This window comes from Chiloscyllium plagiosum, unplaced genomic scaffold, assembly GCF_037043375.1.
Source record: "Chiloscyllium plagiosum isolate Xiang-an unplaced genomic scaffold, Cpla_swu_hap1 HiC_scaffold_47, whole genome shotgun sequence".
Classification (NCBI taxonomy): Eukaryota; Metazoa; Chordata; class Chondrichthyes; order Orectolobiformes; family Hemiscylliidae; genus Chiloscyllium; species Chiloscyllium plagiosum.
This window is the reverse complement of record NW_028270185.1, coordinates 22274308-22301725: the sequence shown is the minus strand read 5'-3', so window position 1 is coordinate 22301725 and position 27418 is coordinate 22274308. Positions and strand designations below refer to the sequence as shown.

The 27418-nt window shown below is 40.7% G+C and overlaps 1 protein-coding gene across 2 annotated transcripts in view; it reads left to right on the top strand.

Moving 5' to 3' along the window:
• The window catches only part of LOC122542905 (WD repeat-containing protein 62-like), a 179101-nt gene that overhangs the window by 22705 nt on the left and 128978 nt on the right, over nucleotides 1–27418 (top strand). For both annotated transcript variants that reach the window (XM_043681047.2, XM_043681046.2), the window contains exons 2-6: nucleotides 119–210; nucleotides 15218–15280; nucleotides 16115–16172; nucleotides 23357–23527; nucleotides 24255–24392. In XM_043681047.2, the coding sequence (XP_043536982.2) occupies nucleotides 119–210; nucleotides 15218–15280; nucleotides 16115–16172; nucleotides 23357–23527; nucleotides 24255–24392 (522 nt within the window). The remainder of the gene's footprint in view (nucleotides 1–118; nucleotides 211–15217; nucleotides 15281–16114; nucleotides 16173–23356; nucleotides 23528–24254; nucleotides 24393–27418) is intronic.

The following is a 27418-nucleotide window of genomic DNA, read 5'->3' as shown; positions in this document are numbered from 1 at the left end:
TCATAAAATACACTGCAGCTTGGTTGGGCTGATGTAACGTAACGCCATTGTTCTCTTAAATGACCTTTTAATTGACTTCTTGAATGTCATTTAATTTGAGAATTTTCTTTCTCTTCAGATTACTCTGGACAAAGTAATTGGAATTACAGCTTCCAGCAGCAGTAGTTTAGCCTGTGATTTAACCACAGGAGTAGTGGCATATCCGGCAGGGTAAGTGGCAAAAGCATTGTGGGATTGATGTGTAAGCATTAATGGTACAAGTTTGGGTAACAAGCACTGTCTTTTAGAACCAAGCAGAACAACACTTCTGCACATTGACCTCTGCTTTGCAGGTTATTTTACCTGCTATATAACTGTAGAAATACAGAAACATCATTTTGTTTGTCAATATTTAAGCATTTTAATAAATAATGTAGGATATCCAAAATTGTGCAATTTTTAAAAAAAATTAAACAGCTGTCTGCTGGCGTATAACTGCTACTGGAAATACCTCCATAATATTCCACAAATGAAAAAGATGGTGCAGATTTGCACCATTTTAATTTCTTTATCTCAACCATAGTGTTTAGGATGTAGCAGATTGATATTTCTAATAAGAAGCAAGTAGATACTTCAGTCTGTTGCCTCCAGTTGAATGTAGAAACAGAATATAATAGCAAAAGTCAGCGATTCAAGCATGCTTTGCCATTCATTATAATCATGTCCAATCATTTAACTTAGCCCTTTCCCTAAGAATTATATCTAACTGCTTCTGAAAATATTCAATATTTTGGCCATCTGTTTTCTGTGGCAGAAAATTACACAGACTCACCTCTGGGTGAAAAAATTCTCTTACCCTCAGTATCATGTAGTCCAACCTACATCCTTAGATTGTGACCAAGGTTTGAGTTTCACAGTTTTTGGGAAAAGCCATTTCTACATTTACCCTACCCTGAGCAATACTGGAATTTTGTAGATTTCTGTGTCATATCCTGAATTCTTCACGAAGGCCAACATTGCCATGTATCTTCATCGCTTGTTGTACCTTCATCGCTTGTTGAACCTTCATGCTTGCTTTCAATGGTCTCCAGGTCTCCCAGGTCTCTTTCCCAATCTATTGCCATTAAGATAACTTACCTTTCTGTTTTTGCAACCTACTTCAAAAGGAATTTAGACAAACATGAACATGCAGGAAATAGAGGGATATAGACCATATCCATGCAGATGGTATTATTTAAGTGGCACAGGCATTGTGGACTGAAGAGTCTGTTCCTGTGTTTATAGTGTTCTGTGTTTTAATGTGGAATCTCTAATTTGTCCACATTATACTTCATCTGCCATAACTTCACCCATTCTCTCAACGTGATCAAATCATCTGGAAGTATCCTTATTATAGATTAGATTACTTACAGTGTGGAAACAAGCCCTTCGGCCCAACAAGTCCACACCAACCATCCAAACCCATTCCCCTACATTTACCCCTTCACCTAACACTGCAGGCAATTTAGCTAGCATGGCCAATTCACCTAACTTGCACAATTTTGGACTGTGGGAGGAAACTGGAGCACCAGAGGAAACCCACGCAGACAGTGGGAAAATGTGCGAACTCCACACAGATGATTGCCTGAGACGGGAATTGAACCCAGGACACTGGCACTGTGAGGCAGCAGTGCTAACCACTGTGCCACCGTGCATCCCTGCATCATTGTCATCATAGTGCATATCCTCTCCCCCCCCCCCCCCCCCCCCCCCCCATTCAGCTATCCGAAAGTAGAGCATTCCTATGAAACCTTTCGTAAGCCAATGGCGTAAAGTGATTAGATTAGATTAGATTACTTTACAGTGTGGAAACAGGCCCTTCGGCCCAACAAGTCCACACCGACCCGCCGAAGCGCAAACCACCCATACCCCTACATTTACCCCTTACCTAACACTACGGACAATTTAGCATGGCCAATTCACCTGACCTGCACATCTTTGGAACTGTGGGAGGAAACCGGAGCACCCGGAGGAAACCCACGCAGACACGGGGAGAATGTGCAAACTCCACACAGTCAGTCGCCTGAGGCGGGAACTGAACCCGGGTCTCTGGCGCTGTGAGGCAGCAGTGCTAACCACTGTGCCACCGTGCCGCCCACTAAAGAGAGAAGCATTCATTTATATGGGAAAAACTTCGCCTTGTAAAAGCGAAAATCCTCTTTGGATTTCTTTTGGTTCGTGAAACAGGTACTAATGTCGGTCTTTCGTAAAAAGGAAGTGATGTAAAGCCAACTTTTGAAAGATGGGGATACCTTATGCTTTAATTTTACATGCTAATCTCTTGTGTGATATCATATGAGAAGCCTTCTGGAAGTCCAAATAAACCACATCCACCAGCTCCTCCTTATCAACTGTGCTAGTTACATTCTCACAAAATTCCAGTAGATTGGTTAGTAAAGATTTCTCTTTTGTAAATCCGTGCTGACTCTGTCTAATTCTGTAACTGTTTTCCAAGTGCTATGCTATTAACCCTTCTATAATGGACTCTAGCATTGACCCTACTACCAATGTCAAGCTAGCCAGTCTATAATTCCCTGTTTTCTCTCTGCCTCCGTTTTAGATAATATTTTAGATACATTAACTAACCATCCAATTCATTGGAACTGTTCTAGAATCTGTATAATCTTGAAAGATGACCACCAATGCGTTCACTGTTTCTATTTCACTCCCTTTTAAGCACCCTACTGCATAGATTATCAGACCCTAGGGATTTGCCGGCTTTTAATCCTATTAATTTTCCCAACACCATTTTTTTCAGTTCCTTCCCCTGTATTCCCCAATATATTTGGAATGTTATTTGAGTCCTCCTTGTGGAGACAGAACTATCTTTTTGTTCCCCATTATAACTTCCACTGTTTTTGACTGTAAGGAACCAACATTTATCATCACCAATATTTTTCTCTTCATGTACATATTGCTTATAAAAGCTTCTACAGGTATGTTCCCTGCAAGCTTGCTCTTGTGTTCTATACATCCCTTCATCTTTTTCTGAAATCTAAATTACTCCCAATCTTCAGTTATGCTGCTGCAATTTTTGTTTGACCAATTTGTATGCCCCTTCCTTGGGTCTAATAGTATCCCTAATTTCCCTTGGTAGTTTGGTCAGGCCACATTTCCCATTTTAGTTTTGTGCCAGACAGGAACTAACATTCATTGCCGTTCATCTCGGCACTCTTTAAATGTTTGCCATTGCCTATTCACTTTAAGAAAATTTGTGCAAACATAGCCAGGCCGCACCTCATACCTTCATAGTTTCCTCTCTTTTTAGATTCATGGCCCTTGTCTCGGAATCAACTAGATCACTTTCTTTTTTAGTGACATTCTATCATATTATGGTTACCCGACCTTAAGGTATTCACACAGATTGGCAATTATTCCTATCTCATTGCATCCCAATCCAGGAAAACTGGTTCTTTAGTTGGTTCCTCAATGTATTGATCCAGAAAACTATCCCATACGCTTTTCAGGAATTGCTTCCACTGTGACTCTTGTTTTTTGCCCAGTCTGTATGCAGATATACATGTATCCATAATTATAGCTGTCCCTTCACTGGGGGATGACTTGCTTCCAGTTTAGTTCAGCAAGTTCCAGGATAGCTGATGGGTCCAGTGTATCTGCAGTCTCCACCAGATATGGAGCAATATTAGGTGGATGAGTTGTTTTAGTTTGTGAACTCCCTCTGATGCCTACCCTTTACTTCTGATCAAACCTTTATGATTTTCAATGTGGTCATTCAATTTAGAATGAGCTTTCTGCATTTTGCTTGGTCACAAGGCAGGATCTCCCTTGATTGGGCAGGTATGTTTGACCTCTTCAGGGAGGCTTTGAGGTTATAATTAAAAGATGGTGGTGATACAACAACTTGTGGGTACCATCAGCATGTGCCATTTCTGTCAAGACCAGCTAATATATTGGTCAATAAGAGCCCACCCAGATCAGAACTCAGCATGGAGAGGAATTCAAGGTTAGAGAAGCAGACAATGCTCACTGAAGGACAATGTTTTGAACTCCTCACCTGAAATTGTTTTTGATTTGCATGTCCTCAACTCCATTCCTTTGATACTCCATTTGTCTCAGACTGTGGGATACCCTGGAGCGGAGATAGTTGAAAAAGGCAGTTGACATCTGATAAAGCAAAGTCTTTGGAGCAGATGAAATGTCAGACATATTTCAGAATGAATTTCAAAGTTATACTATTGGCACAATTGTGCAACCAAACACTTCTCAACTAGGACACTGGAAGTATGTTTCGGACTTCTGTCGGACTCAGCCCTGCTCTGTGCCAAAGGGGTGATCATGCCAAGGATTCTCCTAAACTGTCTTTTCTCATTACTGAGGAACTTATTCCAGAATCTTGGTGCAGTTTTTTAACCATTAAGAGGGATGTTTGCAGGTTTGGGAAAAATGCAAGGAATAGTACCAGGCACTGTATTTGAATGATTTTAGTCAGTTTGTGAAGGTATTTGTTGTAAAAAATCCAAAGGTATAATTTCCAGGAAGGCACATGACTTCAGTCAAGTGCCTGTCCAGACAGTTGCTGTGTTAATGGATGCAATGTTTGTCATGCTGAGTTTATGATAAGCAGAGAAAACACATTAAAATCAAAACAAAATGAGTAGTCCTAGAGCAGAAGGTTAAAAGCTTTAATTCAAGAAAAGTTGTCACCTCAGCAGAAGTAAATTTATTCTGTGAAACATGCATATTGTGAGATGTATTGTAGTTGTCCAAACTGAATAGGAAATTTTTGGCTACATAATTGTGAAAGGTCATGTCGGCAGGCTCTGGAGAGGGAGGAGGAATCCTAAACTGTCTCAGCAATCCAGTGAAAAGAACTAGGAACAGCCAATTAAGAAACGATTTAATATTTGAGAAAAAGGTGCTATTTCTCTGGGATTTGAGTCTTTATAAGTGGATGTTGCTGCAAAATAAGTTGAAACTTTGTTATTTGTTAAAATCTGTAATTTTGTTTTATGTAAGAAAAATATAGCTTTCCCTTTCTTGCATAATAAACTTCTATTCTGTTGTTAAAGAACATTTGCAGCCAAATGTGTACAATTAGTGGCTAACCTCCACAGTAACTGATTGCAAAAATTAAACGCAATCTATAAACCAAGTATAACTCCGATGGTCTGCATCACTGGGATCACAAGAACAAACAGGTTGTGATTCTCATGTGAACTACCAGCCTCGATTCTATCATGGTGAAAACTGGTGTCAAAAAAAACTGTACCAACTCTATCCTCCATTTCCCTATTGCACAACTGTAGATATTGTAGATCATTTTGTTCAGTGATGTTACACACTTCTGGAACACGTGAAACTTGAATCCAGGCCTCCTAGCTGTGAGATACAGATACTGCCACTGCACCACAAGCCTTAGAAGCTGCACAACTGTCACGCATCTCGCAGATTGCCTGTAAATGTGGTAACATGGAACTGGCAGGCAGAAAGACCCAGGAAGCTAATGGTATATGCTAATTTAGTTGATGCTTGGGGAATGGCACTAAGTCCTTTCAATTTTGCTGGATGAAATAGAGGGCAAGAGGAATTGCTAAGAAGGTTCAAATTTGATTTGGTTATTGATCTATACTTGACATGCAAATTCAATCTGTAATTGACAAGTTAAAGAATACTAACACGTAGGAGGCAGTGGGAATATTCAATTGCCGAAGGATGAGTATCAAAAACCATTTTGCATCTGTGAAACATTGATGTAGGGGTTACTGCTTTCTGAACATAACATTGATATTAACTCAACTAAATATGCATTGTTTATCTAAGAGGTAGGGACATGGGGTAGAGATCAGTTTTCAAAGACTATTGAAGTGTGGGACCTATTAGAAAAGTGCTGTCTTTTTCTGCATTTAAATATTAACAGTGCAGTTCTACACTCTTGGATGCATTTGTGAAGGAGTATTCTGAACTGGATAAATTGCTTCATTATGTATTGTTTGCTTTTCTTGAACTAAGTGTGAAATGGAACCTCAGTTTCTTTGAGTCATGTTGATTTTGGATTTCAATGATTAGACACTGTCTCTTATGAAGTTTAGCTCAAGTTTCCATTACAGTACAGAATTCAATTGGTGTTCTCTCTCGAATGATTGATCGAATGTTGTAGCTATGCACTAACACTTAGTGTAGAATATAAATGTTGTACAAAGCAGTTTTTAAAACGAAGTCGATGACTGGGACTGGATGGTTTGTGTTATATGGAGAGGCTGGGACTTTATTCACTGGAGCATGAGAGGGTGAATAGTAATCATATAGAGGCTGTAAAATCATGAGAGGTGTAGGCAAGGTGGGTTTCAAAGGTCTTTTTTTTCTACACTTGGAGTTCAAAACTGCAGGACATATTTTCATGGTGAGAGGAGAAAGATTTAGAAAGCGACCTGAAGAGCAACGTTTTCTCAGAAGGTGGTTCTTATTGTGGAACAAACTTCCAGAGAAAGCGGTAGATGCAGCAACAGTTACAGCATTTAAAAGATATTTGGACAGTTATATGAATAGGAAAGATTGAAAGGGATATGGGCCAAATACAGGCAAATGGGATTAGTTTAGTTTGGGAAACTTAGTTAGCATAGACAAGTTGGATCGACGAGTCTTTTTTCTATGATGTATGACTCTGACTCTTAGGACTCCCCTTTTATAGAGCGCTTGGCAATATGCATTTAGATTTTCAGTAAAGCATTCTGTTTGACTTTTTTTCTCCCCATGGTCCAAAGTCAAAATGCAAAGATTAGTGAGAAAAAGAGCAGTACCCTATCTAAGCTTGAGATAGAATGGAATGGAGCCTGTGGGAAATCAACTTACTGAAACTCCGGTTCCATATATGAATCATGCAGCTCCAGGGAATTTGTATTTTACAAGTGGCTCCTGAATTAAAAGTTCACATCATAAAGAGTCAAACAATAGTAGATGTTAGATTCATTTAATATTGATCTTACTGTTACTGGATCTTACTGTTTTACATTTCGGATAATAATTGTAGGATTATTTTTAGAACAATCATGTAAGTTTTCATATATAACACTGTAAAAGTTTGGTGAATGTACAAGAAATGTATCCAGTAATAGGTGAAATACACTGTTGATCGTATGGTAAGAATGAATTTAGGCTAGATGGATACTACAGATGTTATAGGTAACTAGTTTATGGTGAGAACCAGTGAACCTAACCTAATATGTTTCGTCCTAACCTAATATGACTCTGTACTTACTGGCATTTAACTGGTGTTCATTTGAGACTTAAGATTTTGACAATTTCTTTTACAGCACTGGTGACTCATTTTAATATTTTATTGTTTTTCTAATACCCTGCAAACCTTGCCCTGTCCCTTTTCTTTTGGTATGTTGATGTGAATTAATTAATTCATACTACAGTGAAACAGATCTACTAGACAGTGTAGTCCTGTTTCTGAATTTGCTGCTAATGCTGTTGTGCAGTGCTGCTTGTGCATAAATAAATATACTCGAATGAAATACTCTTGTTAAGGCTAGAGAAGGGCAAGACTTATTAGAAAGAGATATGACCACTTGAGCAAGCAATTGGAGTAGGCTATTCAGCCCCTTTAGCCTGCTCCACCATTTAACAAGGTCATGACTTGATATGATTGTAACCTCAAGTCCACATTCCCACCTTTCATTCCCTTGTTTAAGAACATATGGATTAATGCAGGAAAAATGCAGTCTGATGTTGATAAAAGTATAGTTTTGTGGGCTAAAAATAGTTTAAGGTTTACATCAAGCACAAAATCTGGGGAAACTTAGCAAGTCTGGCAGCATTAACTTTCTTTCTCCAAACAGCCTGACCTGCTAAATATTTATAACAATTCCTGTTTATTTTGAATTTTCAACTTTTGCAGTATTGTGCTTTTGTTTGAATGCAAAAACATTAGTCACTTTGATTTTAAAAGATGACTTATTTATTGTGTTGTTCATTGTTAATGTTATATCAAATCGACCATTCTTGAAAAATTGGTGACTTCCATTCTCATATCTATCGTTGCTTCTCAGCTAAGCTAATTTTGATGGTACTATAGAATTTCATTAACTATTCAGAAATGAGTTTTGAGTGTTTTATTATATAATGTGCAGAATTGTGGTTTAATTTGAGTGTATTCTAATAAAGGTAAGATCTAATTGACTGGAGTTAAATGCCATAACAGTAGGATAAACATAGGTGTGTCTATTTTGATCATTTCCTGTAACTGAGAGTTTAGTTTGGTTTTGACATGTTTCTAAAGTTAAGTGGAACCAGACTTTGGGTGTGACCAAGAGTTACTCAAGTCTTAAAATGCAGTAAGGCTGTGAGAAGTCTCTTGGAGAAAGTGAGGACTGCAGATGTTGGAGATCAGAGCCAAAGAGTGTTGTGCTGGAAAAGCACAGCAGGTCAGGTAGTGTCCGAGGAGCAGGAGGAGCGACGTTTGGAGCATGGGCTCTTCATCAGGAAAGAAGTGGGAGCCCAAGGGGACTGACACATAAATTGGGGGGGAAGGGTGGTTAGGGCAAGGGTAAAGGTAGCTGGGAAGGTCATAAGTAGATGAAGGTGGGGGGTGATAGTTCGGAGTGGAGAGAGAATAAGGAGGAAACAGTAATGGCTGTGGTAGTGGGTCTGCTTCAGTCTCTTTCTCACTGCACCCCCCCACCCCCCGCCAAGGTCATCACTTTTACCCTGACGCTGTTCAGCCATGTCCTGAAATAGAACCGCTACCTCAGCCACAACTGCTTCCTTCTTATTTCCCTTTCACTTTGATCTATTGCATTCCAAGGTACCTTTCCCCTAGCACCACGCACCCCATCCCATTTATCAGTCAGCCCCCTTGGGGGGCCCCCCATTTCCGATGAGGAGCTCATGCTCAAAACGTCGACTCTGCTCCTCGGGTGCTGCCTGACCAGCTGTGCTTTTCCACCACCACGCTTTTCGACTGTGAAAAGTCTCTGCTTAATGTGACTAACCAAGAGCCATTCTGCTTGATTATATAGTGACTTCTCCTTCGCAAATTAATTTTTGTATAATTATTGTAACATTTTGAAGTGTCTTTACTTTGTCCGTCCTATGTCTTCCTCCTTGTCATCCTCCACATGAATGTCTTTCACTAGATGACAGATATGCACAACATAGAAGATATGTGCAGAGTAGGCCCTTCGAGCTGGCAGCATTCAATATGATCATGGCTGATCATGCAATTTCAGTGTCCCATTGCTGTTTCTCTCCATAATTCCACAAATTCACAACTGAGCGAAGAAATTTTTCCTCATCTCAGTCCTGAATGGTTAACCCCCTCTTCTTAGACTGTGACCCTGAGTTCTGGACCAACTCCCCTCTCCCCTCCACAAAATCCCCATTCTTCTAAATTCCAGTGAGTACAAGCCCTGTCATAGAGATGTGCAGTATGGAGTATAGACCCTTCAGTCCAACATGCCAACTAGATATCCTATTGAGGATATTAGGTTATCGGTCCATATCCCTCTAAACCCTTCCTATTCCTACACCAATTCAGTGTCTTTTAAATGCTGTAATTGTACCAGCCTTCTCCACTTCCTCTGGCAACTCATTCCATACATGCACCACCCTCTTTGTGGAAAAAGTTGCCCCTTAGGTCCCTTTTTGTATCTTTCCCCTCTCACCCTAAACATATGCCCTCTAATTCTGGACTCCCCCATTTCAGGAAGAAACCTTGTTTACTTATCCTCACCATGCCCCTCCTGATTTTATAAACCTCTATATGGCCACCCCTCAACCTCCGATGCTCTAGAGAAAACAGCCCCAGTCTATTGAGTATCTCCCTATAGCTCAAACCTTCCAACCCCCGGCAGCATCCTTAAGTCTTTACTGAACTCTTTCAAGTTACACAACGTTCTTCCAATAGGAAGGAGACCAGAATTGCACGCAATATTCTAAAAATAGTCTAACCAATGTCCTCGACAGCTGTAACACAACCTTCCAACTTCTACACTCAATGCTCTGACCAATAAACAAAAACATACCAAATGCTGCCTTTACAAATTTGAGGAAAGACATTCTGGCTATTGAGGGAGTGCAGCGTAGGTTCACAAGGTCAATTCCTGGAATGGCGGGACTACCTTACGCTGAAAGACTGGAGCGACTGGGCTTGTATACCCTTGAGTTTAGAAGACTGAGAGGGGATCTGATTGAGACATATAAGATTATTAAAGGATTGGACACTCTGGAGGCAGGAAACATGTTTCCGCTGATGGGGGAGTGTCGAACCAAAGGACACAGCTTAAAAATACGGGGTAGACCATTTAGGACAGAGATGAGGAGAAACTTCTTCACCCAGAGAGTGGTGGCTGTGTGGAATGCTCTGCCCCAGAGGGCAGTGGAGGCCCACTCTCTGGATTCATTTAAGAAAGAGTTGGATAGAGCTCTCCAGGATAGTGGAATCAAGGGTTATGGAGATAAGGCAGGAACAGGATACTGATTAAGGATGATCAGCCATGATCATATTGAATGGTGGTGCAGGCTCGAAGGGCAGAATGGCCTACTCCTGCACCTATTGTCTATCTACCTGGAACTCCACTTTCAAGGAACTGTGACCAGTCAATCGATTCTTTCTTCATATGTCAGTCCTACCATCCTGGGAATCAGTCTGGTGAACCTTCACTGAACTCCCTCAATAGCAAGAATTTCTTCCTCCGACTAGGAGATCAATACTGCACACACTATTCAAGATGTGGCCTCACTTAGGCCCTGTATAACTGCAGTCGAGAGTGTGGTGCTGGAAAAGCACAACAGGTCAGGCAACATCCAAGGAGCAGGAGATTCGAGGTTTCGGGCATAAGCCCTTCATGTCCGAAACATCGATTTCCCCTGCTTGAATGCTGCCTGACCTGCTGTGCTTTTCCAGCACCATACTCTCGACTCTGATCTCCAGCATCTGCCGTCCTCACTATCTCCTCCCTGTATAACTGCAGCAAGACATCCTTCCAGTCTTCTCCCTATAAAGGAGAGCATGTCATTAGCTTTCCCCATCACCTGCTGGATGTGAATGCCAACCTTCAGCGACTGTTCCATCATCATACCCAGGTCTCTTTGCACCTCACCTTTTCCCAAACTGCCACCATTCTGATAATAATCTCTGTGTTTTTGTGACCAAAGTGGATAACTTGACATATATCCACATTAGTCGAAGAGTGTGGTGCTGGAAAGGCACAGCTGGTCAGGCAGCATCCAAGGAACAGTAGAGTCAACATTTCAATCATGAGGTCCTCAGCGATGAGAGGGTAGTCCAAGGGGGCTGAGAGATATGGGCATGGGGGTGTACAAATAGCTCTGGATTCAATAGATAGATGAAGGTGATTGGTCAGTGAGGAGAGTGGAGTAGATAAGTGGGAAGGAAGATGGACAGTGCCGAGTTGGGAAGTTGGATCTGGGATAAAGTTCGGGGAGGGTATATGAGAAAACTGGTGAAATCCCCATTGATCCCATGAGGTTGGAGGGTCCCACGGCGAAGATAAGACATTTTTCCTCTAGGCGTCGGGTGGCTCTTTGCGGTGGAGGAGGCCCAAGACTTGGATGTCCTTGATGGAGGGGGAGTTCGTCTTCGGTCACAGGGCAGGGGGGTTGTTTAGTGCATGTGTCCCAGAGATGTTCTCTGAAATATTTATCAACATTATATTGCATTTGATAAGTATTTGCCTGACCAGCCAACGCACGCTCACTCACTCACTCTCTGCCACCCAGTTCAGTGTCATCTGCAAATTTGGAGAAATTGCATTCAACTCCCTTGTCCAAATCATTAATGTATATTGTGAATGGTTGGGGTCCCAGCAATGAACCCTGCAGCACCCAATTCTTCACTGCCTGCCATTCTGAAAAGGACCTGTTTATTTCAACTGTCAGCCAACCAGTTCTCTATCCATGTCAACATGTTACCTCTGATACAGGAGCTTGAATTTTGCTCACTAATCTTTTGTGCAGAACCTTGTCGAATGCCTTTTGAAAGTCCAGATACACATCACCTACTTATCCATCCTCGTCCACTGTACTTGTTACATCCTCAAATTTAAGAAGATTTGTCAAACATGATTTCTGTTTTACTATTACAAGATGAAATAAATTTAAAATATCCCTTCCAACCCATTACTGCTTCTTTACCCCTTTCGATCCTTATTGGCTCCATGTTACAAGCAGTGTTTAGACCTGCTTCTGTATCAAAGGCTACCCCTGAATAAGTGTTAGTGTTGTCACTTAGTCAGCACAATGCCAACCCTACTATTGTGTCTCCTTGACTCGCACAAAACTATGGAAAGATTATAATATTAATCAACCCTTTGCAACTGGCACTCTGGATCTGAATAGATGACAGAACATCAAACAATTTCCTCAACTAGTGCCTTTTAATACACATTAAATAGGGCCACTACCCTCTTTAAGAAACTTACGATCGAAACTGCGTGAATGAATGAGTAAAGAACTGACACAGCCAGTTATAGTAAAACAAAATCTCACGACCCAGCTGCGGTAGATCAGTTTAATATCCTCAATTTTTATTGAGTAGATATATAATTTCTAACTTATTTAGATCATATAGGTCTAGTATTTTTACTAACCTCACTAACTTAAACGACAAAGGACTAGCACCTCATAATTGTGTGAGCAGACTGGAAAGACACTCGAATCCTATCAGGGATAGCAAATGTTTAAACCATCTGCTGCTTCCCCAGGACAGATGTCTCTCAAACTTCTGTGTACAATAGATACAATTATGTAACAGTGTAGTGTTAAAAAATGAATGTATGTAAAAATTGTATATAAAGAGACTACTGTAAAAACTGTACTTGAGATCCCATTGCCACCTCGAATTGTGCTACTGAGCATGTTCAATACAGGGCTGTTTTCACCAATCACCAACCTCTGTTGCTATTTCAACACAATCCTACACTGGAATGCAGAATATACCAACTTCCAACCGATATCTTAAGGTTGATGTCAGTTCATGTTTTCATGTTTTTTTTTCAATAATGTTTTGCGCAGAGCCTTGTTAAATAGGATTTGTTAGTTCAGTTGGTTCAGCCACTAGTTTGTGATGCCAAAAGTGTTGATTCTATACCTGCTCCAGCTGAAGTTACTGTGAAGGACTCTTCTCAACCTCTCTTCTTGCCTGAGGTGTGGTGACCTTTGGGTTAAATCACCACCAGCCATCTCACTGTAATGAGAGAATAGCTCTGTAGTCACCTGGGACTATGGCAACTTTACTAATCAAATGCCGTCCAGAGATAATGCCTGCTGGGCTTGTAACCAGGTTAAAAAAAATCAATTCTACAATTGTGGATTATTTTGTAAACAATAATTGTGATAGCTAATTGTTGAGAACCCGCATTTCCTTTATTGCTCTCCCACTACTACAATGAAAACCTCTACCTTTGATACTCTGTGCAGTTTTTCAAATTTGTTTTTTTTCCTTAATACGTTCCTTTTTTGCTTTGCATGGCTCTGCTGGATTTCTGCTTTCTCTTGGCGTTGTGTAAACCTTTCTTTCGGCTTTGATATGGTTTTGTAAGTTTTTTTGCTGATGATGATTGCTTAACTGCAAAAGTTGGAGCTTTTGCTTCTATGGTATACTGTATCTACTAATTTTATGTTGTACCTAAAACATTTCATTATAATTCCATTAAGAGTTGCTCTCATGTTGCCACTGTCAAATCTAAACTTGTACAGACATTCTAGAGGCATGTAACTCTGGCGTCTCTTGCTGTTGCTCATGATCGGTTTCAGAGGCAGTTTCTCACAGCTGCAGTTTTTCTTTCTTTTTAAGGGTGTATTCTAAGAAAATGTGACTTATTTATTTGAGTTGTTTGTTTAGAGCTCCAGTCTCCTGCCAAACCTCTATCAGGTACTTCACCAATGCAGGTTTCTTAACTATAAGGAATGTTTGATTTTACAGATACTTCACACCATTCACAACTCCTCAGCTATTGGATCAATTTATGTCTTTAGCAATCCTTGGGCAAAATGCAAGCTTAGTATGTAGCAAACAACACTTGTACCAGAGACTGATCACCAGCAAGAAAAAAAATCTAATCTCCCACTCAGCACCATTACTATCACAAAATCCCCTGCCATCAACATCCTGAGTGTTAGTGTTGTTCAGAAACTTGCCTCGACCAGCTATATAAATGCTGCGGCCACAAGAGCAAGTCTGAGATGGCTTGGGACTGGCAGGAGGTGACTTGTCTCCTGACTCACCAAATGCTTATTCACCTTCTACAAGTTGTAAATCTAATGGAATGCTGTGCACTCCACTGGATGAATATCATTCAAATGACTCTTAAAGCACAGAAGCATGCAAGACAAATCAGTTTGATTAATCAGCACCACATCCTTCACCTTAAACTTCTACCCACTTCACCACTAATCGATAGTTATTGTTGGGTCAAAATTCTTGATTCTGCGCCTTTATAGAACTTTGGGTGTGTCTACATCATGTGCCCAGCATTGATTCAGGAACTTGACTTCTGCTCCTCAGTTGTGGGGGATGCAATTAATGCTGCCCTTGCATACATCTCAACAATGAATTGAAAATAAACATGCAATGTATTGTTACTCTATATGTATTTATGTTGTTGCCATGCATTGTATGTTGTTTATTTTCAATGTGAATATTGTCATATCTGCCCAGAAGTTGTAAAATCTCTGCATTTGATCTTTCAATGTCAGTAAAAAGCAATCCAGACAATCTGACACCTTTTGTTTTTTGCAAAAACCTATAATAATGACACTTCTTATTAAGTCTGCTCTTGTGCTTGTGGGATATGGCCAGTTTTGATCATGAATCGAGGATTCTATATGGTTATAGCTATTTTACTCCATTTAATAACTGAGTGTGGAGGTAGCCATCTAAAGTTAAATAGTTTTACTCATGATTTTGTTTTAGTGAAAAATCAAACCACACAACCTTTTATTTAAAAGTAAGCCAACATATTGTAACTGACCAAGAAAAGATTGAGACACTAGAAATGGCATGACTGCTTGTTTTCCCATTTACTTAATAATGTTGTACTTTGATCTAAAGTTGTCCTGAGCCTCTAAATATATTCTCTAAACCTATTCTAGATAGTCTTATGTAAATGACTAACCTTGAGTATATTTGTAATTTATAATACTAATCTGCATTACTTTGTCTTTTTGTGTAATTATATTTGTGCAAATAATGTTTTGTTTGCTTTTCTCCTAAAAGGTGTGTGGTGGTGTTATGTAACCCCAAAAAAAATAAGCAGACTCACATTCTCAATGCCTCCAGGTAAGGGACAATGAAAACAGTATTTATATGATGTAATCAAAAACACCAACACAACACTGTTGTTCAAGTCATTGTTTGAATATAGAAATAGTTGAAGAGTGGAAAGTAGAATTTTAGTGATGTTTGGTTCATCCCTGACTGTAGTCCAGTTTTCTAATGGGAGATACTTAAGTCTAGGGATGTATAATGTTATGTCATGGTCATTGAATTATCACTATATTTAATTTCCATAATGTTGTTTTCCACATCCCCTTTTTGTCTTCATGAGAGTTATCATTTTTGGTTGTTGGGGAACGTAGTGCATGGACTTGTAAGTCCAGTTATTATGATGAACTTGGGTCGATTTTATGTTTTTGCCTTTCAAGATATTTCTATCCAACTTTTTTTTTAGAAAGCTTGCTATTTGGTTTTCTATTCAGTGCATTATTTTATTTGGTCGTGTGTTCTGAACTAGTTTGAGACTTGCTGTCAATGGGTTCCCCTCTAAATCACAGCATAACATTTGTGATTTGTCAATAAAAAAGTGTGTTATTTATGCAGTAATGGAAACTAACTCCAATAAAATACCAAAATATTGTCATTATAATAAGAAATTTTATCATGATGAACTCCACAGAAGTTACACACTAGTTATTTAATGTTGTGCATCACAGCGTTTGAAGTTTGTCATTTCAAGAGTTCTATGTTGCTAGATATACCTAAATAGAAAGTTTTTTTTTTCCCTATTTAGACCACATAAACCTAAATCAAATCCACCAATATTGTTTGAAAATTCCAATTTGATTGCTAATGATGCTTCAAGTCCATTATTGACCTAATTTTCTTTTGATTTAGGAAAGCAGTCAGTGCTTTGGCATTCTCACCTGATGGAAAATACCTTGTTACTGGGGAGGTGAGTACATTTGTAAAATGACCACATGTGTAGTTTGCAATTTTCCAGTTTAAAGGGAGGCAATGGGCTATTGGTATTATCACTGAACTATTAGCCTGGAGACCCTGGTAACATTCTGGGGATCTTTTGTTCAAATGATGGAATTTGAATTCAATAAAATTAAGTGGTCTGATGATGACCTTGAATCCATTGTCGATTGTTAGAAAAACCCATCTGGTTCAATAATGTTCTTCAGGGAGCGAAACTGCCATCCTTACCTGTCTGGCCTGCATGTGATTCAACACCCACAACAATGTGGTTGACATAACTTGTGAGATGAGCAATAGTCAGTGATGCACACATCCTGTGAATGAATAAGGTGGGGTGGGGCGGGGGGGGGGAGTGTTTGATATGATCTTGGTCTCAACTGTGCTTTTGTGCATGTTCCCCACAGCCATTGGCTCCCTCACAGCTCTATCTGTTTACAGGCTTTCAAAACTATCAATTTTAATAATTCAGCATTCACAACACTCAAGTAGAGAAGTCCAAAGAATCCCAATGTTGAGAAGGAGTTCCTCTTCAGCCTTAATTGAAAGACCCACATTGAAATAAAATGGTATAAGTTTGGGAACTTCTAATTCTTCTGATGAGGAGCACACAGGGAGCAGAGAGTGGGATAGACACCAGTTACAAGGAGGTGGTCACACCTCCAATTCGGTCAGGTAGACAGGTGACTGCCTGGAGAGGCAGGCAGATAGTGCAGGAGTCTACTGTGGCTATTCCCCACTCTAACAAGTAAAACTGTTGATGGAGGCTGGTAACCTCTCAAGGGAGTATAACAGTAGCAGCCAGGCCTGTGGCACCACAACTGGCTCTACTGTAGACCAGAGTCAGGCAAGATCCAAGTGAGCAATATTGAACGTAAGAACTAAGAGCAGGAGTAGGCCATCTGGCCCCTTGAGCCTGCTCCACCACTCGATATGGTCATAGCTGATCTTTTCATGGCCTCAACTCCACTTACCCATCCTCTCACCGTAACCCTTCATTCTTTTACTGTTCAAAAAAGAATCTATCTTAGCTTTAAAAACATTTACTGAGGAAGCCTCAACTACTTTACTGGATAGGAAATTCCATAGATTCACAACCCTCTGGGTGAAGAAGGTCCTTCTTGATTCAGTTGTAAATCTACTCCCCCTAATTTTGAGGCTATGCCTCTTGTCCTACTTCTACCCACCAGTGGAAACATCCCCTCTATTTCTATCCTATCTATTCCCTTCATAATTTTATGTTTCTATAAGATCCCCCCTCATTCTTCTTAATTCCAGTGAATATAATCCTAGTCCATTAGGTCTCTCCTTATAAGCCAGTCCCCTCAACTCTGGATTCAACCTAATGAACTTTCTCTGCACCCCTCCAGTATCAGTACATCCTTTCTCAAGTAAGGAGACCAAAACTGCACATCGTACTCCAGGTGTGGCTTCTCCAGCACCCTATACAGCTGCAACATAAACTCCCTGGTAGGAAGCTCATTAGTTAGGGGCACAGATGGGCATTTTTGTGCTGCTGATGTGTTACCTCCCTGGTGCCAGCATCTAGGACATCTGAGTGGTTGGATGAAATTCATAAGGGGCAAGGTGAGCCGCCAGAGATCATTATGCACATTTGGTACCAATGACATGGGTAGAAAGAGGGATGAGGTTCTGATGCGTCGATACAGGGAGTTAGGAAAGAGGCTGAAAAGCAGGACCTCATGGTTAGTATTCTCTGGGTTATTACCAGTGCCATGTGCTAGTGAAGCAAGGAATAAAAAGATAGGACAGATGAATGCATGGCTAAAGAGTTGGTACAGGAGTTTCAGGTTCTTGGATAACTCGGACCTTTCCTGCACTGCCAGAGGAGATGGTGGAAACAGAGACAACAGCAGCGTTCAAGAAGCATCTAAATGCATACATGGATAAGAAGGAAATAGAGGGATACAGATCCTATTAGTGAAGGCAGTTTTAATATGGAAGAGCAAAATGTGTCAACACAGGCTAGGAGGGCTGATGGGCCTATTTCTGTGGTGCATTGTTCTGTGGCAGTGGTGACCTGTATGAGAGGCACGGGTTGCATCTAAACTGAAGAGGAAATAATATCTTCACAGGGAGGTTCGCTAGTGCTATTCTGGAGCGGGAGTGGTGACCAAAGCAGCAGGTCAGCAAGTGGAGGAATCGAGGGGAAGATAGATGTTAGGACCAGTAAGTCAGAAAGGAAGGATGGACAGAGATGGGTAAAACAACATAATGGTACTAATGTGCTGAAGTGTGCTTATTTCAATGCAAAGGAGTAAGGCAGATGAGCTTAGAGCCTTGATCAGTACATGGAACTATGATGTTGCAGCCATTACAGAGATTTGGTTGAGAGAGGGACAGGTTTCGCTGCTCAACTTTCCAAGGCTTTGTTGTTTTAGGCAAGAGAGAAAGGTTAAAGGAGGAGGAGTTGTATTTCTAATCGGAGAATGTCACATCAGTCAGAGAGATCGTAATGGAGGGTTTATCCACTGAGGCCATATGGGTAGAGATCAAAAATAAAATAGGTGCAGTCACTCCTGATAGGATTATACTATCAACCCTTCAACAACCACTGAGACTTTGAGAAACAAATATGTAGGCAGAATATGGAAAAATGGAATAACAACAAAGTTGTCATAGTGGGTGACTTTAACTTTCCCAGTATTGACTGGGACTCCTTAGAGCAAGAGGCTTACTTGAAACATTATGCAGATGGTCCAGTTAGAGGAGGGGCCATACTGGACATTATGATGGCTGGTGACTGACTTTTCAGTTGCAGGGCATTTTGAAAAAAATGATCACAACTCCTTAAGTTTTAAGAAGGTGATGTATAAGGATAAGTCAGGACCTTGTGGGAAGGTACCAATATGAGAGTTGAGGACAGGCATGCTTCAGTAGGGAAGAAGGACATGGATGGCAAAATAAGGGACTCTTGGATAATGAGGGAGCTTGTGAATTTAGTCAAAAAGGGAAGAAAAACATATGCATGGTTTAGGAAGCTAAAATCAGACAAAGCCCATGAGCAATATAAGTAAAGCAGGAAAGAACTGAATTAGGCAATTAGGCGTTTAAGCAAGTAGGATTTAAGAATATCCCAAGGCATTCTACAGATACATTTAAAAACCAGAGGATAACTAAGGCGAAGGTATGACCACTCATGAATAAAGGAGGGAACTTGTGTTTGAGGCAAACATGTACGTGAAATCCTGAATGAGTATTTTTGCATCAGTGTTCACCCTGGAGAAGGATATGGAGGATAGCGAGATTAGAGTGGAGCATGCTAATAGGCTAGGGTAGTTTGAAATCAAGAAAGAAATGGTGTTGGGTCTCCTGAAGAGCATTAAGGTGGGTAATGGAACCCAATGGTATCTACCCCAGGTTATGGGGAGAGGCAAGACAGGAGATTGCTGAGCCCTTGACCAAGTTCTTTGTATCCTTGCTAGCCACTAATGAGGTCATGGAGGACTGGCAAGTAGCTTATGTTCCTCTGTTCAAGAAGGGAATTCGAGATAATGCAGGAAACTATAGACTGGTGAGTTTCACATTGGTGGATGGGACACTATTGTAGAGAATTCTTAGGGAGAGGATTTACATGCATTTGGAAGAACATGGCCAAATTAGGGAATGTCAGCATGACTCTGTGTGGGGCAAGTAATGTCTTATTAACGTGATTCAATATTTTGAGGTGTCAAAGGTGTCGATGAGGGTAGAGCAGTAGATGTTGTCTACGTGGATTTTCAACAAGTTTCCCTCATGGTATGTTTAGCCAGAAGATTAAGGTGACTTGGCAGCTTTGATTCAGAATTAGCTTGTCCACAGAGGGCAAAGAGAAGGGGTGGAAGGGTGTTTTTCAGGCTGGAGGTCAGTGACTAGTAATGTTCTGCAGGGATCCACATATTGGGGGACACATATATAATGTAATGGGTGGGTCAGTAAGTTTGCAGGTGATACAAAGATCGGAGGATTTGTGGCTAGTATAGAAGGTGTCAATGGTTACAGCAGGATATAGATCAGTTGCAGATATGAGCGGAGTTATGGCGAATGGAGTTTAAATCCAGATAAGATTAACAAAGATGTTGCTATCATTGGAGGGTTTGAGCTATGGGGAGAGGCTGAATAGGTTGGGGCTGTTTTCACTGCAGTTTGAGGCCGAGGGGTGACTGTATAGAGGCTTATAAAATCATGAGGGGCATGGATAAGGTAAATAGACAAAGATCTCTTCCCTGGGTGTGGGAGTCCAGACTAGAGGACATAGGTTTGAGGTGAGAGGAGCAAGATTTAAATGGGACCTATCTGGTTCCCTCTGGTGGGCCTTGACCTTCAACACTTCAGCCTCCGATGGGAACTCACTGGCCTCCAGGATAGTCTTTAGTATCTGCCCATGCTTGACAGGGGTCCCCCCTCCCCGTCCGTCCCCCCGTGGTGACAAATCCACATTTTTCCCAAACAGTCATGTAATTGTGGACAATCCCAAATGCATATCTACTATCAGCGTAAATGTTAACCCTCTTCACTCTCTCTCCTCTGTGAAGGCATGAGTAAGGGCCACTAACTCAGTCACCTAGGCTGACAGGCCTCCCTCTATTCTCCCTGCTCAGGCAACTCTTAGTTCCACATTCACTACTGCCCATCTCATTGTGGCAAACCGTCTACATATTTCCGTGAGCCATCCACAAACAGGGTCTCATCTGGTGCCTCTATGAATACGTCCTTTACCCCATTTTCCTCTACTTCATCATCCACATTCCCACACATTTGGTTCACCATCGCCTAACATCCCTTTCACTGGGTTTTCCCAGATATCTCGTACAACAGTAATGGATTTCGTTGGTGGCAAAAGAACAGCCTCCCATTTTGCCTTTCTCATGTTAGAAACCGTGTAATTTTCCCATATTTAACATTTCTATGAGGATGTCTGGTTTGCAAAACTATATTCCCTGACTATATACCCAGGCTGACTGACCTCACAGCCCACACGGCACAGTCTAAAGCAGCTATACATCTGGGCAAGCCATTCACTACAGGTCTTTCAGCAATAAATTAGTACCCTATAGGTCGCTGTTTTTTGCCATGGAGCTGGGTTGCTACTGCCAAGTAAAAACTTCCCTCTTCGTTGTAGTAAATGTAGAAGTTTTTAGTAACATCTGGTAATTCCAGTCCCGGTGCTGACAGTAACTCCCCTTTTGTTTTGTATAGGAGTCGTCTTGCTCCAAAACATGCTGTATTTCGGCCTTAAATCTGCTGGAGAGCTCCTGCTGATCTTCTATATCTCCTTTAATGGGGGTGCCTCTCCTATAATCTTGACTTTGTTGCTATGCGGCATCGGCTATGTTAGATATTAGATGCCACTTGTCCGGAGGACATGCAGCCTGGACCAGTTGGTTCCTTTAAATGTGGTCGGTGGCCCACCCAGATGGTATCTAATTCTGCCCAAAACTTTGCATTATGACTGCGAGGCTGTAAGCAATCCAGGGAAGCTAAGATCTGCTGCAATTCACCTGGTGTAAATGGCTTATATTTTGTATTCGCATTAGCTCCTTCCCCACTCCGAGTTAATTTCCTCAGGAGAGTCATCTGACGGTTCAGGCAATGTGACCAGGATCTCCTGGGTATTATAAAGTGGCAACGGGCTCCACTGACTATCCTCCAGGAACTGATTTTTTTTTTCCCAGTTCCCTTAGTCGTGATTGAAGTATTTGTTTTTCCTTGGTCCATTTCTTTGTGGATTCCAACGTCTGACTATGAGGCCAGCCAATCGATGGACCAAAAGAACATCTGTTTTCTTGGTCTTATCTTTCTTTTCGCCCATCAGCCAATTTCACTGTTGTTCTAAGGTCTGAGACGGATCCCAGTCACTCTTTCTTATCTATCTAATGAGTGAATATCTGTCTAACATATATTGGTTAATGAGACCCCGGGAGTCCCATTGATCTCCCTGTCTTGCCGTAACAATGATAGGTTTATACACTCAGATCCTCTGTCAGTCGATCGCGTTTCCGCACCTGCCATGACTGCTGAGTGTTTTCCCACTGGCCATGTCTTGCCCAGAATTGTTCATATCTGAGTCCAGCGATACCTATTTTAGGGAGTGATCGTTTCCCTGTATCCCGCTTATTTAATCTAGGCCTTTGTTCCTGCCTGAGGTAATCAAACTGGCATCTGAGCATAACTCAACTCAGAGGCCACACAACAAATACTCTCTCATTCACTCTTACCAGATCAACAACTTCTGTAGTTTTACCTACTTTTGTCCGATATCCTGCCCCGACTCCCCAGGGGTGGCCAACCTTCCCGGGTCTCCGTGAACAGGACCCTGCTCGTAGCACCAATTTGTTGTAGTAAAATTAATAAAATTCAAATTTAGAAGAAAGTCATCAAATTGATTAAAGCAAATGTATTAAATGAAAAGCATTTGAGAGGGGCAGCATGATTCTGACCCTAACCGTGGGACTTGACCACGCCGTCTCTCTCAGAAGAACAGGTCAGCAGTTTTTATAATCAGAATGATGTGTACAAAAAAGGCCTGTGAAAGACAGTTTCTTGTGTTCTGCGTGTGTCCCGCAGAAGATCGCTGTTTCTGGGAATGTAGAACCACAACTTTGTTCTGCAAGTACTTCTTCTTTAGTTACCCTCTGAAAACAGAAACTGTGAGCTATAAGGAGAGGCTAGAAAAGTTTGGGCTGTCTTCTCTGGAGTGGCAGAGGCTAAGGAGAGACTTAATAGAAGTCTATAAAATTACGATATACATATGGTTGACAGTCCGAATTCTTTTCTCCAGAATTGAAATGTGTAAAATGAGGGCATGCATTTAAGGTGTGAGAGGGAAAGTTCATCGGAGATGTGAGGGGCAAATTTCCTATGCAGAGTGTGTTAGGAGTGTGAAATGTGCTGCCAGGGGTGATGGTGGAGCCAGATACAATAGGGGTGTTTAAGGGACTTCTAGATAAGCACATGAATATTTGAGGAATGGAGGGATATGGACCAAGTCAGACGGAAGGGGTTGGTTTAGTTTGGCGTCATGTTCAGCACGATGTTGTGGACCAAAGGGCCGGTTACTGTGCTGTACAGTTCTATGCACTGTGTGGTTAGAGTTCTGAAATAAATTTTGTTGATTTCCTGCTGTATGTTTTACGTATGTCTTTTTTTTTTAAATAGAGTGGACATATGCCTGCTGTGCGTGTCTGGGATGTGTCTGACAAAGTGCAAGTGGCTGAATTACAGTGCCACAAGTATGGAGTGTCATGTGTATCTTTTTCTCCCAACCTGAAGTATATTGTATCGGTGGGCTACCAGCATGATAAACTTGTGAATGTTTGGGATTGGAAGGTAAGAGTTCAAACATAGACTGTGGTGCATTTTTGACTTTTGCATTCTGTGCCAAATGTAATTAAACATGGGCACAAGGTGTGTCAGAAGTTCACACCATAAAGTTTAAACCACAGAGAAAATATGGAGATCCACATGCCTGTTAACTTCTAGAATTCCAAACATAGTTATGTGCCATTTATGAAAGACAATATATTATTGAATAATAATAGTAACAATGCAAGTCTGCAGCTACCAAAATACTTTTGTTGCTGATGTTTTCCTTATTTTATGAATTACCTTGCCTATGTAAAACGTTTCCTCTACCTAGTCCCTCTGGAGCATTGTACTGCTCTGCTACAGTGAAGTGGCAGAGCCTAATGTGTGAGAATTACATTCATTCCTCGATCTTTATACTGCTCTAAGGGTGTAGGTTTTCTGAATTTATAAACAAGTGTTTTGTGGTTGGGTCATTTTATATTTTACTGTTTGTTTAAAAATTCTTTTGAATTTGTGGTACAGAGAGATTGATTTATTCTGTTTTATGTTTTCATCTTGCTAATGCACTTCTATTTAATGTTAAGACAAAATCTGCAGCATTGTCCTTCTGTTTGTGAGATACCTTTTTTATTTTGTTAAAAGAAACTGTAATCTAGGTTTCAGTCTGGGATCTGATTTGTCCAGCAATAACATCAGCTGAGATCATAACATGATGCTCGCAGAAATGTACTTGTACTTGTTTTGACAGAAAAACTCCATTGTGGCATCTAATAAAGTTTCCAGTAAAGTTACAGCTGTTTCCTTCTCTGAAGACAGCAGTTTCTTTGTTACAACCGGCAACAGGCATGTCAAGTTTTGGTATTTAAATGAATCCAAAGCCTGCAAGGTACGTACATTCTTCCTGTGTCAGAAATAATTATTTCAAGCTTAGTTCAAAATGGTTTGACAGGAATGAATGCTTCAATCTAGGACCAATTGTATTGGTGCAAGAAAATAAGTTTCCTTTTGAGATTAATACAGCAATTTAAGATGAGAAATAATCACAAGGTACTCATGGACATTTATGGTAGAGAAGGAAGCTATTCAGCCTGTCACATCATAGGTCAACAGGGATTTTACTGTATTGATCCTTTTTGTTACGTTCTTGGCTCAGAGCCTTGGAGGCTATGGCAATGAAGCTGAATATCTAAATACTGCATAAATATTACAAGAGTTTCTAACTCAACCACCTTTTCAAACAGTGAGTTCCAGAATCTCTCCATCCTCTAAGTGAATAATTCTCCATCATTCTGTTGTCTTAGCCTTCTACCTTAAATCTGTGCTCCTGCAAACTGATCTGTCTACTGATAGGGTGGATAGGAACATCTGATTTCTATCTATGCCCATCATAATCTCTTGTACCTCTATCAGGTCTTCCTCAATCTTCACTGCTCTAACGAAAACAACCTCAGGCTGTACAAATTTCTGACTGGATCAGACTTGGAGTACCCTGAGGTGATCTGGGCACTTCACCTTAGGAAGGATATTTTGGGCGTTTGGAGGAAGTACAACATAGGTTTATAAGAATGCTACTAGGACAACAGAGGTTAAGTTCTGATGGCTGATTATACAAATGAGACCTTTCTGTAGAATTTAGAAAGTTATGGGATGATTCAATCGCAATCTTCGATATAGTAATAGGAGAAGACAGAGTCAATAATGATAACTGTTTCCACTGGGTGGGGATTCTAGAAGTAGGGAGCACAGTCTGAGAATCAGGGCCAGACCATTCAGGAGAGATATTAAGAAGCACTTTGACACACAGGATGGTAGATGTTTGGAATATACTTCCACATATAGCTGTTGATGCTGGAATGGTTGTTAGTTTAAATCTAAGACAGATTAAGAAAGATTTATCAAATGTAGACAGAGTTTTGGGTTGGACCACAGATTACCATTGATTTCACAGAATGGCAGACTGGCTTGAGGGGCTGAATGGTCCACACTTCTTCCTATGTTCCTATCCAGTCTTTCCTCATGTATCTTATCCTCCAGCCCAGGCAGCATTGTAATAAATTTCCCCTGTACTGTCTCTGGTATAATCGCATCCTTCCTATTATGTGTTGCCCAGAACTACACTCCTACTCCAACTGTGTTCTAACCAATGTTTTATGTAGCTCCAGCATATCATCTTAATTTTTGCATTCTGTGCCTCCTGCTAATAAAGGCAACTATCCCATATACCATCTTATCCACCTGCCCTTCAAGGATTTGTAGATGTGCACAACAAAGTCTCCCTGACCTTAAGTACTTTGCAGTCCTATCATTGAGCATATCCTTTGCCTTCTTAGTCCTCCCCTAGGGCTTGGTGCTCACTCTCGCTCTGATGAATACCATGTGTCACTGCTCTGCCAGCTGACTATCTGTTGCTACCTTCCGAAAGCCCGCAGCTATCTTCAATGTTTACCGTTCTTTCAATTTTTGTCATCTGCAAACTTCTTCTTTGTATCTCTGATATTTAAGTCCAATTTGTTAATGTTCACCATTATCAGCAAGGGAGCACCCAGTCCTGAAGCGTCCCTATTTAAACAGACTTCTAGTAACAGAAATCACCCTTTGCCTATTCGCCAGTATGTCATATTTTCTTGGCCATTCTGCCACCAGAGGTCTTACCAGAAGCCTCTCTAAAGTCCATGTAGACCACATCAAGTGTGTTCAGGTGGAAAATTCTTGGTTATTCCTTGATTCAGTCAGATATCATAGAATCTCACAGATCAGAAGAGACTCTTCGGTCAGTTGATCTGCACTGTCAAAAATGTACTATTCTCTGCACTAGTCCCACTTTCTAGCACTAGGCCCAAAGCCTTGACTGTTATGACACGTCAAATGTTCATCTAAGTACTTTTTTTTAAAATTGTGAAGCATCCCTTGTCAACTACCATACAGTGCATTCTAGACTCTCACCACAGTTTGGATAAAAAGGTTTTTTTTTTTGCCTTGAGTTCTGTCAAAACCTCTTGCATTTCACTTTTAAAACTGTTTATAAAACCTTCTACAGATATGTGAAGAGTAAAAGAGTGATGAAGACAAATGTAGGTCCCTTGCAGTTAAAATCAGAGGAGTTCGTAATGGGCAACAAAGAGTTAGCTGTCCAGTTGAACAAATACTTTGGATTTGTCTTCAGTAAGGAGGACACAAATAATCTTCAGGAAATGCTAGGGGACAGAGGGTCAAGCATGAATGAGGAACTGAAGGAAATCCTTATTAGTCAGGAAATGGTATTGGGGAAATTGATGGGATTAAAACCCAATACATCCCCAGAGCCTGATTGTCTGCATCCCAGAATACTTAAGGAAGTGGCCCTAGAAATAGTGGATGCATTAATGATCATTTTTCAGTATTCTGTAAACTCTGGAAGAGTTCCAGTGGACTTTTTTTTAAAAGGGTGGAGACAGGAAAGTGGGAATTATAGGCTAGTTAGCCTGATATCGGTGGTGGGGAATATGCTGGAGTGAATCATTAAAGATGTAATAACTGAGCATTTGGAAAGTAGTGATGCAATCTGTCCTCATCAGCATAGATTCACTAAATGGAAGTCGTGTTGACAAATCTTCTAATATTTTTGTGGGGATGTGACCATGAGAGTAGAATGAGTAGATAGGCAAAAGTGAGGACTGCAGGTGCTGGAGATCAGAGTCTGGGTTAAAGTGGTGCTGGAAAAGTGCAGCAGGTCAGGCAGCATCCGAGGAGCAGGATAAAGCATAGTCTACCTGTACTGCTAAAAAAAAATTCTTCTGGATACAATTTAAGAAATTTGTTCCTTTCTTCCTACTTTGCACACTAAAACTATCCCAGTTAATATGTACAGTTAAATTCCTCCACTATAACTCCTTATTATTCTTGCACTCTTTGAAATTTGATTGCATATTCAAT